The sequence below is a fragment of the Oreochromis aureus genome, linkage group 2, assembly GCF_013358895.1.
Source record: "Oreochromis aureus strain Israel breed Guangdong linkage group 2, ZZ_aureus, whole genome shotgun sequence".
Taxonomy (NCBI): Eukaryota; Metazoa; Chordata; class Actinopteri; order Cichliformes; family Cichlidae; genus Oreochromis; species Oreochromis aureus.
This window is the reverse complement of record NC_052943.1, coordinates 14,070,527-14,083,661: the sequence shown is the minus strand read 5'-3', so window position 1 is coordinate 14,083,661 and position 13,135 is coordinate 14,070,527. Positions and strand designations below refer to the sequence as shown.

General features: G+C 39.5%; 1 protein-coding gene across 4 annotated transcripts in view; it reads right to left on the bottom strand.

Moving 5' to 3' along the window:
- ahnak (AHNAK nucleoprotein) overlaps window positions 1-12,114 on the bottom strand; it is a 32,503-nt gene extending 20,389 nt beyond the window's left edge. For all 4 annotated transcript variants that reach the window (XM_039618887.1, XM_039618894.1, XM_039618897.1 and 1 more), the window contains exons 1-5: window positions 11,869-12,114; window positions 4,726-4,790; window positions 682-738; window positions 405-561; window positions 74-300 (exon numbers count right to left, since the gene is read on the bottom strand). In XM_039618887.1, the coding sequence (XP_039474821.1) occupies window positions 74-300; window positions 405-561 (384 nt within the window). In that variant the 5' untranslated portion in view covers window positions 682-738; window positions 4,726-4,790; window positions 11,869-12,114. The remainder of the gene's footprint in view (window positions 1-73; window positions 301-404; window positions 562-681; window positions 739-4,725; window positions 4,791-11,868) is intronic.
- Window positions 12,115-13,135: the final 1,021 nt, after the last annotated feature.

Here is a 13,135-nt window from a genome sequence, read left to right as displayed (position 1 = left end):
GACAATGTAGTTGGTTTTTCTTTTGTTTGTTTGGGTTTTGTTTCCCTTTTTTTGTTTTTTAAAAAGAACTTACAAGAAAGATATCTGGACTGGAATCTCCAAAGCGGGTCTTTCCTTCCCATGTAAGGGTGCTGACTGGTGAACGACATGGTGTGCTCAGCGGTGAGTAGTAAGGGGATTTGTCTCCTTTGTTTTGTAGTTTCAGTCCAACCTTGTGTTTGTTCAGTGTCTTTAGTAGCTCTGCTGTTTCTTCAGAACTCATATTTTCAAAGTAGATAGTGGCACCCACAATTTGGTCACCTATGATTTAAGTGGAAGGAGCACAAAAAAACAAAAGTCAGCATGCACATCTTACTAAACATTTAGTGAAAGCTACATAATTGAACAAAAACAGAATTTGTTACCTTCATATACTTTTCCAGACCGTGCTGCTGGTGACTCTCCTTTCACCTCCTTAACAAAGAGCTGTCCTCCACTTGTCTGTTCAATGGTCATGCCAGTTTTGTCAGGACCTTCCCAATCTGGAAAGAGTACCTCCCTTGTCTCCTCTTCGTCAGCCATCTGTAAACATAGCCATAAAAATAGCAGGTTCAACAGAAAAAAAATCATAGTTAGTTGGCAAAAACTGTTTACAACATAAAATATGGAATACTAGTCATAAACCTTAAATTCCTAAAATACCTTGTTTTTGTTTTCTTCAATTCAAGCCTCGTTGTAGCACAAATTCTCTTTGTTTTCCTGCAAAAACAAAAGACAGACTTTGAACAAATTGTATCCACATCCCACTTTGTAAGGAGCCTGGCTTAAAAGACCCAAAAGTGAACACTAGATGGTGTTAAAACTCCTTCAGACAATATAGCCTATCTAACTATAAGTGCCTTCCCTTCCTTCCAGGATGCACTACGTTTTGGAAACTTAGTTGAAGTCAGACAACTCCCTGCCCTGAGGAAACAGCCAAATCCCCTGCCTACAGGTCAACTCAAACATCAATAGAAACAAAAGTGAGGGTCACAGGTACTTTATTTAAAGAAAAAAACAAAAAACACACCAAGGAGGAGAAATGTATGGCAACAAATACATCACCTATAAGAGTTACTACTCTAATACAGATTTACAACCACAAACACTAATCTAATAGGAAAACAGTTGCATTAAGCTTCTAGTTCTGTTCAATAACAAGAGCTATGCATTCCTTTTCAGCAGTTAACCATAGATTTATTAATTTTTTTATGACTACAGCTGAAAGTTTTTACAAAGCTGATGACTTTGATCTACCTCATTACGCTGTGGTAGCACACATTAGGTTGGGTGAGGCCATCAGAATACATAAGGTATACATTATACCTTCAAATAATTACCAAATTTACCATATTTATATCCCTTTAAATCAGGCCAACTGAAATTCATGCTGAGCTTTTCAACAACTGTCACTATCGCTGTTTGCAATGTATATGTGGATCATCACATCAATGATAAAGTTTGTTGACAACATTACTAGACATGTGTCCTCAAACATGCTGACTGGTAATACCCACTCTCCTTTTTGGAACACAGAACCTATTGTTTTGTTAGTACCAAGCTCTCCACCACCCACTCCTCGAAATATACAAAGCTGTTCCACGATGATGTGTCTCTACCACTAGAAAGGGATTTGTATGTTTTTTGTTTTTGTTTTTTTAATTCGAGAGAATGTAATGTGATTGGTGACAACACTATTGGAAGTACTTTTTGATTAATGATGTTGCACCACTAGACAGTAGCAAAGCTCTAGTACCACAGTCATTTCAGTGAGACAATCACTACAAATGCCTACTGTAGCCATTCAGGAGGATTTAACAAAGGTTCTATCGGCCAACAGAAAATGACAAAAGCCTATTAACAGTTGTGATGAATGAAACAGGATATGAGTCACTTTGGTGATTAGTTGCCTATGTTTATTGTGATTGTGATCAAAAACAAAGATTTAAGGAATAATAACTTGGAAAAAAAATAAGACTGATAATCTTGTCTGACCTTACAAATATATATATTTTTACTGTTAATGCCAATGTGCTAGAAATAATAATATTAGAAGTAAAATTAATATATTTTCTATCTAATTTTGCACCACAGCCAAGAACACAGTTACTACATAGGCCATGAATCCCTTCCTCATTCACTGATACTGCCTCTCTGATCTGCAAGATAACAAGTTGCTGGAAACAAAAGGAACCTGAGACGAAGCTAAAGAAGCAACAGTTTTAAGAGGTTTTGTAATATGCATCACTTATTCAGCAGCCATATGCCACTCCTGCCATGCAGCTAAAATGCAGTGTTTCAAACAAATGAGATGGTTAGAAGAAAACAGTTCTGGTGTTTTCTGCAATGTCGAAACTAAGAGACGTGACCCATTACACTACAGATCTATGTGGCGCATACAGTTCTGTGTAATATGAACTATTGTCTCAGTTATTTGTATAAGTCATGTATGAAGAGTAATTTACCACATTGCTTAGATACTTGCAATAACAATAGCTAGATGTGCCACAGTTTGGATTAAGTTTGGAAACCAAACTGATTTGTAAGTGGGTCTCCCAGACTGTTGATGTCAGTCCTAGGTCACATAACAAGCCCTCTGCAAATTAACACAAGTCAATAAATAGACTGGCTCTGCATTGTTGGGAAAGCATGAAAGTCTTTGAGGTAAAATGAAACTTCTTTCAAAAATAGCCTTTAGCCACTGAGCATGATTATGCCAGAGAATAGGATAACACTCATTCCAAAGGTGATTCCAGCCACTTGCAGGTATATAAAACCTGATCTTCACTTTGTTGCTTCATCTGTCCTCCTCCCTTCTTTCTATCACATTGTGCCTTTCCACATGGCCTCATTGTACCTGGAAACACGAATCTATCAAGACCTCAAGCTGCAACATTATATGCATCAGTTATAGTTGAAATGTGTGAAAACTGAAGGGGTAAAAAAAAAAAAACTGTACCAAAAAACTCAGCTTTATTTAATTATCTTGGGTAGAGCAAATTCAAATCAGGCCAATTGATACAGCTATTTACAAAATCTTTAAAGTGTCCCTCAGATCCCACACTGACAGCATTTGGGAGAAATCAAAGGGAATTTGTCTTCCCCATGGGCTAGAACACAGCTCATTTTGCCCGACCATATCCTGTCCTAATCCAGTCAATAAAAACAGACCCAAATAACTGACAAACCTTTCACATGATCTTGTTTTTCTCTTTTGCTAGGCTTATTGGCATTGTACAGATTACTGCTAGATGAGATAATTGTTCAGAAAAAATGTTCACAGGGGAAAGCATAGGAAACATTATTGGGTTTACAAAAACAGAGTGAGAAGAGTGAGAAGTTAAGAATGCATCCTCGCTCATACGCATAATCGTGGGACACAACTATCCCTTTATCCCTCAAAGGTTTATTTTCAAGCATAATCATAGAGTTTTGATAAATATTTTGATTTTGGCCTAGCACACAGGCTTACCATGTTTGAACTATTTGGGCCATTATGTCCTAGACGTTCTGACATATTTTTGGCAGCAAGCTGTGAGGGGGAGCTGAGGCATGCAACAGTAATCAAGGGGGAATTTGAAACACACAGAAAGAAATATAAGGAAAAGAGGAAGTTTTAAAAAAAAAATTAAAGTGAGGCAATTAAAAAAGGGGGGAGATTGTTGTCAAGCTGTGTTATAGAACATTAAAGAAAGGCATCCAAGCAGAACTGAAAAAGTGGGGATTCCCCTTAGAAGCTTACAAGTTCAGAGTTATGCATAAGAGAATATTTGCAAAAAAGTCCCTGCACTTTTTACTGTCATTACTAAACGTAATCACAATTATTCATTCCTTTGCTTCTTTTAAGATAAACTTAGAGAGTAGTCTAATTAAGTATAAATTAAATTAGGAAAATTAACAATTAACCCAAAAAGACCTTATGATTATAAACAGATGCCAAATGAATGAGCCCTTGTTCTTGAAATCATAGCAAATAGTCTGGGACTCCAGGAGTTGATAGTACATGACAGTCATTCAGCTCTCTATTCTTTCTCTTTCATTTCTATAACGTGCCTGAGTACCACTGGTCCAACGCCAAATACGAAGGTAGACCAGCGGGCTTGTCTGTCTGTCATGTTTTATTATGGGCTGGTATGTCTGTCCAGAAGGGGAAATATGGGGGAAGCCAGCCAGACAAACAAAAGCTTCTGTTACCTCGAATGCAACCACAGAGCATTTCTGGATATGGATCTTTTATACAGTAGCAATGGCCTATAGACTTAACACTAATCAGTCAAAGTACTGCTAGTTTTTCCCTACACACAAAAGAAGTAAATTATCTTTGGCGGGCTCTTGACATGGTCGTTTCTCAAGAAGGGAAAGGGGGCTTGACTGAAGCAGGTGGTCACTTTGGGAGGAAGGACGGGATACCAAAAGGAGACACATGGAGCAGAAGCACCCAGGTATCAGGTTTCCACAAGGCAGGCCTTTCACAGCTGAATGACGGCGGCATGACCTTCCAGTTACGTAGGAGGCTTTGCAGCAAACATTCCAAAAGTGGTTTGCAGTCTGACCATAAAATAGATGCTGCTCTGTGGTGACACTGACTAGTTGGTGTTTGAGCAAAGTGATGGTAGTAAGAAAGTTGATTTTCTTTTTTTCTCCTTTTTTTATGTAGTCTATCATAGATTTTCTTTGTATCATTTCCAATATAGGGCACTTACTTACCTTGGATTGCTCAAGCAAAGCCAAGGAGCTTCAGTTTATTGCTTCTGTTCTTGTATTCTTGACTTCTGTTGAAGAAAAAAAACACAATTAGTATGATTTGTACACAGATTATGTATTGCTAAGACAGCAAAGAAACTTTTGCTGCTCTCTTTTGCAATAACATTCCATGTTGCTATATAACTAAAGTTGAGTTTCAGTCACATGCTTGACAGATGACAAAAAGCTATGTATGTCTTTTGCACATAGAAGTCCCTGCTATGTTAAGAGGTGTATCTCCATGTGAATGATAAAGTCAAATGCTGTGGTAGGATTCAGTATTAAGTGATGAAATTTAACTGTGCTATAGAATGTTAGCCTACACATTAAGAAATGAGAAAGGCAGAACTGAAAAAGTGGGGATTCACTTTAGAAGCTTACAAGCTTACCATACTTATGCATAAGAAAATATTTACAAAAAAGACCCTGCACTTTTTACTTTCATGACTAGACTTAATCACAGGTATTCATTCCTTTACTTCTTTTTAGATACGTTTATAAAGTAGTCTAATGTAGTAGACTACTGATGCTGATCAATCATCACCTTAAGAGACTTTAATAATTAACCAACAAGTAGCTGGAAGCAGTGTTGGCACTGGTAAGGAAATATGACTTTTTAAATAAATCTAACCACTTCTTCGTCTTCAAACTAGCCAAACTACAACAAGTAGGTTTGCTAGAAATTGAACATTAAAAATGAAGCAAATTTGGCTATAGAGGAATTCAGAGAGGAAGTATACTATTAAAAATGCTCATGCATTGATCTGCTTTAGTTTCAGTGCTCCATAGAGGACTGTAAAAATATCAAACCACAACAGAAAGGCAGAAATACGAAGCAATAATAGCAAATATAGCAGCAAAATTTTGTTGCCTAAATCAAATCTATCATTTAAATTCAAAGTGTCCTTTACACTAATTCAGTCTTATGTTTGTGAAAATCAAGGCAAAGCTGAAAATGTGAGACACGTGCTGAAACTAGCCCAACATCTTACAGGTCTTATGCCAATTACTGTGTTATTGTGAAACAAAGCCCTCTTTTTGTCAGTCTCCGTACAAACAGAACTTGATGTGCACAGAGACATGCAGCACCAGTGGGAACATGCCCTTCAGGAAAATTCTTCTGTGACAGGCTCTTCAACCCCATCATTAACTTCCCCCTTCCCAACATTTTATGTTCAATAACCTAAACTGCTCATTACTGTGTTTGTGAGACGGAACAGTCAGATTTTAATACCTGTGCAATGTAACAAAGCCCCTAACAGTGATGCAAAGTTTAAAAAACGTAGTAAAGTTTGGCCTGTATTATATTGCACCAATAGAATACATAGCTGAGATAAAATACCAGCCAGTAATGGGTTCACATTACATTTGTGAAGTGAGACTTGCACCACAGCAGCGGTGTATACTCATACCCGTTACCGATTCAGACTGTTATGTCATAGAATACAACGAGGCAGACTAAAGAAAATGTGATACTGTGTTTGCCTTAGTGATAAAGTTGTTATATGTGTAAGCTTTTAGGTGTTATGCTACAACGTCATGATAGAAAATGACGTATCACAAAATGGACATATCAGATTTAACTAAATCAAAATATATGAGACAGTTTGCCCCACCCTCTTTACTCAGTGTCTTGGTAAGACCACACACACATAGCACATCTGCAGGTATTTCTGGAAGATAAAATGTGGTCAACAAACAGTGAAGGAAGCAAATAAAAACACACGCAGCGCCCAGAAGTATCACACCACAGTCCACGACACAGATCGTGTCGCTTTGCCTCTCGGCTTTACTTGCAGAGGGAGTAGCACAGTGCACAGCCCCACCCAGGCCTCCAGTCACACACATTCCTTGATAGAGCCGTCAGGCCAGCTGGAAGAAAGCCCAGCCTCTCCCACAGTGACTAACTCCAAAGAAATGTCCTCATTCTGACACTAACTCTAGCTTTATTTTGTGCCGCCCACCCCGCGCACAGCTGGAGTGCCCACCCACCTGCACTAAGTCCACCACACACCCCCAACCTCCAGGTTCCACTCAAACAAGCAAAAATGCAACGTTAAGTCAGCAATGCATCTGTGATGGCACCCTAAGACGTGTGTCAAATGTTCATTGAGAGGTTACATTTGTGTCTTTTGGCTTAACATGCGCTTCACTGATGCAGTAAACAGCAGCCAGCTCATCACCCCGTCACTTAAAGAGACATACCTCCAAACCGGGACTGTTAACTTTCATACTTTGTGCTTAAGTAGGTCAATACACTCTGGAAACTGATCAAAGCAGCTTTAGTCCGTCTACCAATTTGATTGCCAAATCCAATCAATTTAGTAATGAGAAAAGAGGAGCAATGTGACAATGATTACGGCTCAATTTCAGAGTGTATCACACAGAGTGGAGGTCTGATAAAATTTGATTATGAGCAGATAAAAAGACCTTAGTACAGCAAGGCAGAGACAGAGAGAAGACCAGTGACCAAATCAGTCTTGTTGTCAAAACAGAACAGACTCTCTTTCCCCCCTGCTGCATTGTATTTAGACACAGCAAAATCGAAAAAATACCAAAGAAGACGCAGCAGTATCTGGCCTTCCAGGTTCCTTCACAAAAGCAGATAGGACGTGCACGTGTGACGTGTATAAAAGGAATGAGAGTCAAAATAATTGGTTGTTTTCTGCACTCCATAGTCCACATAGCCCTGAACCAAACCACAAGTCCAACATAAGACTAAAGCCTGCCCACTGACGCTAACTTGGCCTGCTTCTGATTAAGCCATTGTGACTTTGGCAGGAGTCATGCACCAAATGGAAAAACTGAAGAAACTCTTAAAATCCTCCTCTCCTGCTTTTACAAGATCAGAAACGAGGGGTTGCATTTGAAGCACACTTCAGCTTTGCCTTGATTTTCACATACGTTTTAAGCTCTACAGTTCTCTCGTGACTGCTTCTTCTCTATTACACACCAAGACATTTAAGACCTCGGTTTTAATTTCCTCTCTCGAGGGTTCTTACACGCTTTTCTTAGAGATCCTGTTCCTTTGCATTCTTAATTATTACACCAAGAACTGCCTTTGAGATTGTATATGTAACACTGTGCTATAGACCAAAAACTTGATTTGATTTGAAAAAAAAAAAAAGCTTATTTGAACTATTTTTTAAGATCTGTTCTGCTATTAAATGAGAAGTGATCCTGGGCTGATGCCCAACAATAGTTTCAGTGGCATGACTATCAAGCAGCTAGGATGTAAATTTTGAACTGGCATAACTAGTTAGACCAAAGAGAAGCGCCAGGTTTGAACAGATCAGCCACATAAAAAGAACATCACAAGAGGCTTACTGACACATTAAACAGGTTACACCATATAATTGCCACGCTTATTTAAACGTGGCAATATATTCAGCTGCTGCTTGAATGAGAACAAATACAAGTCCATTCAAGGACAAGGTTATGAGTAGGAGTTAGGTGGCAACCATAGCAGCAGAATGTATATATAGATGTGAGACTTCCTTTGCTGTAAGAACCTGAAGCATAAACAGAGCATCAGGACTGTACTTTCAATTCACACTTCTATTTAGATCACACGAGAGTAGCGCAATTGTTTAGAGCAAGAGAGACTGCTGGATGGTGAGGAGTTCCATCCTCAAATATCTTGTGCCAGATAAAGAAAAACTATGTTGAATGTATTTCTCAATTTACATTCCAAGCATGGTTGCCCTGAAATTTAGGGCATGTATCTCCAAGTAGTGCTTAGTAACAGATGGCTTTTAATATTTTATATAGGAGATGTTTGGAAGAGTACTGGTGCAAGTTCTTGCTTTATCAGACAGAAATGATTCACGCCCTTTTTGAGCTCCATGCTTGGAAAGGTCCCACATAGCTAAAATCTACAGTGAACAAGTCTGAATTGCATGCAGGTGCGTGGTTGCCACAGAATTATTTGTGACTTGTTGTGACTGTTTCATCATAAATTTAAAATAACTGTTTCTCAAAAACAAGGCAATGATAGGCGCTCCACAGAGAATACTGAGTACAGACTGAAACATTCCAAACCAGCAGTGGGTGAGTGAGAAGGGCGTGGCTGCTGGGTGGATTGCCTAGAAAGACGTTCTGAAATTGCACACTATGGTTAAATTTTTATTTGCAACTTTAGGGAAGCAAAATGTTTCTCATTGAAAATCTTCTCACTCTATACATTTTGCGTTGTTTTATCCAACCAATATCCAGGGTGTGCATCTAAGTAGTCTGCTGGATGTTTGAGAGCCCAGCGTGGTTTCTTAATGAAAGCCAAGTGTGAAAAGGATACGCTATAGTTTGTTTGAAATCACCATGCTTTCTTTCAGCTTACTGAACACCCCCCACCCCTTCAACCGCCCGCTCAACAAACCCATGAGGAAATAGCAGAGGAAGCATGCCAGAGACCAGTTTCCTTGCATTTTATACTGGCACATATGAGTAACACCATTCCTCGCGCCTGTGCTGTCAGTCAACACTGCGAGAATACGCAGTTGTGCTGGCAGAGAACTGCGATAAGCATCTTAACACTGTCAAGGCTCCAAACTGTCATGAGGCATGCTCTTCTTCCAGTTCTTCCTACTAACGATGCTGTTTGTCACATGGGTGAGAAGAGCCGCAACATTGGAGCGAAGAAAAAGAAAAATTTGATCAATGAAGCTGTAAAATTTCAATGTGTGCTTTTTGGAATTCCAAGTGACCTACATTGCTAGGTGACAAAATAATGTACCCTCTGTACTGCTGCACTGGTAGACAGAGCAAGTATTTAGATAAACAGTATCCGCCCCAGGCCAAGATGAGGCCCTGTTAACTGACGAGCATTTCAGCTTTAGGGCGGTTAGGAACAGCTCTGAATGTTTGAGCAGCTGAAATATAAATCATGCTTCAAATTTATTATGTTTAAGGTCCACGCCCTCGCTTGAAGCAAAACTCTACACCTGAAATATCATGTTTACTTTGGTTATTCACACCTTATCATCACCAAGTAAAACTAAAAATGCTAAACATAATGTAGATTAAGTGACAATCACTACCCCAAAACCTTTCAGGCCTATGTTGCCGTTTGGCCCTTTAAGCAGCCTGTGTTATAATCAATCACCTTGACAAGAGCAATTTGAGAAATGCCACACATGTACAGCTGTGGGTCACCCAGTGTGGGTTAAGTGCACGTTGTAGAAAAGACTACGCAGAGCAGGGCAAAAATCAGCTCTCGCTAACACTCCTCTAAAGTGACTTTTGGGTGTGGCAGGAGGGAGCTGCAGAGGACACGCAACAGCACAATGAAATTTGACTTCCAAGTGAGATTAAACAAAGGATCTTTCTTAACTTTTTCTATCGTCCTGTTTCTCAACTTATACACGCACTTCACATAAAATATAGGCAGCACTACACGTAGTGATTCTACTTTAAACCACAGCTGAAATGATGCCATTTTAGGCTTTAAATATATTATGGGCAAGAAAATAATCCCCTGACTTTAGGGTTTCAGAAATGCCTCTTTTACTTTTCCCCAAACGTGCAAAGTCTCAGCTCTCCCCCTGCTCTGCCTCAAACCTGGTTTCAATTAGCTTGTCTTTCCAAACCACTACATTCCATTACTCCCCTCCTCAACCCCCTGCCCCGCCCATCCCCCCCTCACCAACTCACTCCCTGACTCTCTTTCCCTGTCTTCCTCCCTTCTTCTCCCCCTGCACACCCTGGCCAGGAGCCCAGGTTGAGAGACCCAAGGTAAAATAGACAAAGACAAATCTTTCTCTATTCAAGACCTTAAAAAGTAAGTCATGAAAAGCATATATGCCTCAGAGCCAAGCAGCAGTGAAAGTTTTCAACTTCATGTTACGCAACACAAACCAAAAAGGTTTTGTTCAAATGCTGATACATATTTAGCCAATAAACAGAAGCAGTTTGCATTTAAAAATATAATACTTTTTGTTTTCCATATATATATATATATATATATAGACTGAGAGAGGGAGGGGGGGCACCACCAACAAACAACACAGTGAACCCAGTGAAAATACATAGAAAAAGCCATAATCATAACTTTTCTCTCTTCGCCAGCACACCCTTAGTATCCCACAAAGGACATTTAAATGTAATTTGCTGAGACTCGCTGCAAAAACTGTCTGCAGCGTGGATGGTTTTCCTTTTTTTTCTGGCACTAAAGGGTGTGCCACTGTGAGGAGACAGCAAACAAAAAGGGAGGGAGAGAAAAAAAGAAGGGGGAGGAGAGAGGGGGGATCCACACCCAAAGTTGTTGCTGTACACTCTCATAGGGAAGTAGTAGTAACTTTTTAAACTTCTATTCCTTGGCAAACGATATTGGATTAGATAAGAGAGACACCTGAGCGATAACATCAACACTGTCAACAATCATTTTGGCACCTCTTTGATTTAACTTTACTCTAATGTGTGGGTTATTGGGGTCCTGTACAAAAGAAAAAGTCCCACTCACTATGCAAAGTACATCTACACATCCACACTGCACAAAGGTGAAATAACTACACAAATGTGGCGATTCTTATTTGTTATCTCTAAGAAGGATCAAAATCATCTAAAGGCAATAAAGTATATAGCCATGAATCACTTACATGCATCTTAATAAACTGCACAACTTCAATCTAGTCTGCATTCATGTGGTGGGTGTGTACCCACACCCACGTCTCTTCTCCTGCTCTATTTTAATTAAATATTTAACATGTATGAATGTTTTCACACAAAGTTACTGCCACTTTACGTATTTACAGCAAAAACAAATAACAGTGTTTAGCCAAGATGCCCCTATGCAAAAACATTCCCTTAGGGGAAAATAAAAAGTCCTTGAAAAACTCTGGAGACAAGTTTTCTAGTCATATAAAACAACTCATAATAATCTTACAGTGATAAACACACTGACTGCAACTGCCTGGTGGTATGAACAGGAATGCTGGACAGATAACTGTGACGCCTTTGCAAGTTAGTTATTTAAACTCTGGCCAAGCTGGAACAACTGATTTGTTGTCTTGCAGCAGAGTTGTTAAAGTTCAGAAACTGAAAGAACAGTTTGAAAAAAAAGAAAAAACTTTCAACTTCAATTACAGAAAATAAAAAAGAGTACAGCTTTACCTGTGCGCAGCCTTAGCGCCCTAGAAGCCTCACGCCTGCTTGAGCATCCTTGAAAACTTCTCGCCTTCTCCTCAATCCAAGAAAAACACTTTCACACTGTCACGCCTTCGCAGTCTGCTAGGACTCTGTCAGTCTTTTTCGATTTCTTGATCAACCAGATTTCCAGGGCGTTTTCTGCCCCCTCTCTCTCCCTCCCTCCTCCGCTCTGAGTTGATTTTAACCTCTTTTTTTCTGAGTGGCTGCTCCTCTGGGCTGAGCAGAGTGGTTGGACAGGGAGCTGGGCTGGGCTCCTGGTTAGCAGAGGGAGGGGAATCCAGGGGAGGGGACCCGTGTACGGGGAGTGGTCCTTAGCCTTCATGGGACCACCCACTGCTTCACAAAGAGGGCTGCAATGACATGCAACAGGAAAAGTGAGCTCTGCTTGAAAAAAAGAACTTTCAACACTTTAATGTCAGGCTTTCAAACTGTTTTTCTTCAATGTAAGCAGCACTATGTAACAAATTATTCAGGCAAGAAACTTTTACTGTTTTTGTCGTGATTTTTCTGTTTAAAACAGTTTTTTGCCCACTTCAGTTTTTGTTCTACAGTATAACAATGAAGTACACAGAGAAGAAGAGACGCACGCCACAAAATTGTTATCATGACAGACAATGACATCAACATGTTATTAAAACATTTACACTGCCGCACATAAACTGACACAAAGCTATCATTACCAAAACGCTTCGGGAGTACGGCCTTTAGTTAAACACAAAAGGCAAAGTGTCTATTTACAAGACAGGATTTACAGAAGTCAGTCGCTTTAACGGGGCCCACCCTGTGCTAGTGAACTGCAGTAGCCATATAATTTATATTAAATAATTTTTGCATCTAAGTTGGACATTAAAATGTATTCCACATTTTCAATCTGTGCTTTACACAGGTTGTTTTTTTAGCTCACTTTCATAAGCTGAAAACTGTAGTTGCAGCAGTTATCTCTGTAGTTGTCTGCGTGAATACCACACCAGTAGCATGCTGTATGTTGTGTGTGTCACATGAAAGTTTATTTTTAGAGTGAAACTGCTAATGTTAAGTTTGAAGTCCTAGCTTCATGTCAAAGAGTACTTCTTTTACATCCCACTGTTTTAAAAGTATCGCAAAGCCAAACACTGAAAGTTATGAATTGAAACCAAAACATTCTAGATGAACATAGCTATGAAATTCTTCAATGTGGTATGGAGACACGCAAAGCGATGGCATGATAGCTTGTTACGAGAGTCACTGGGCG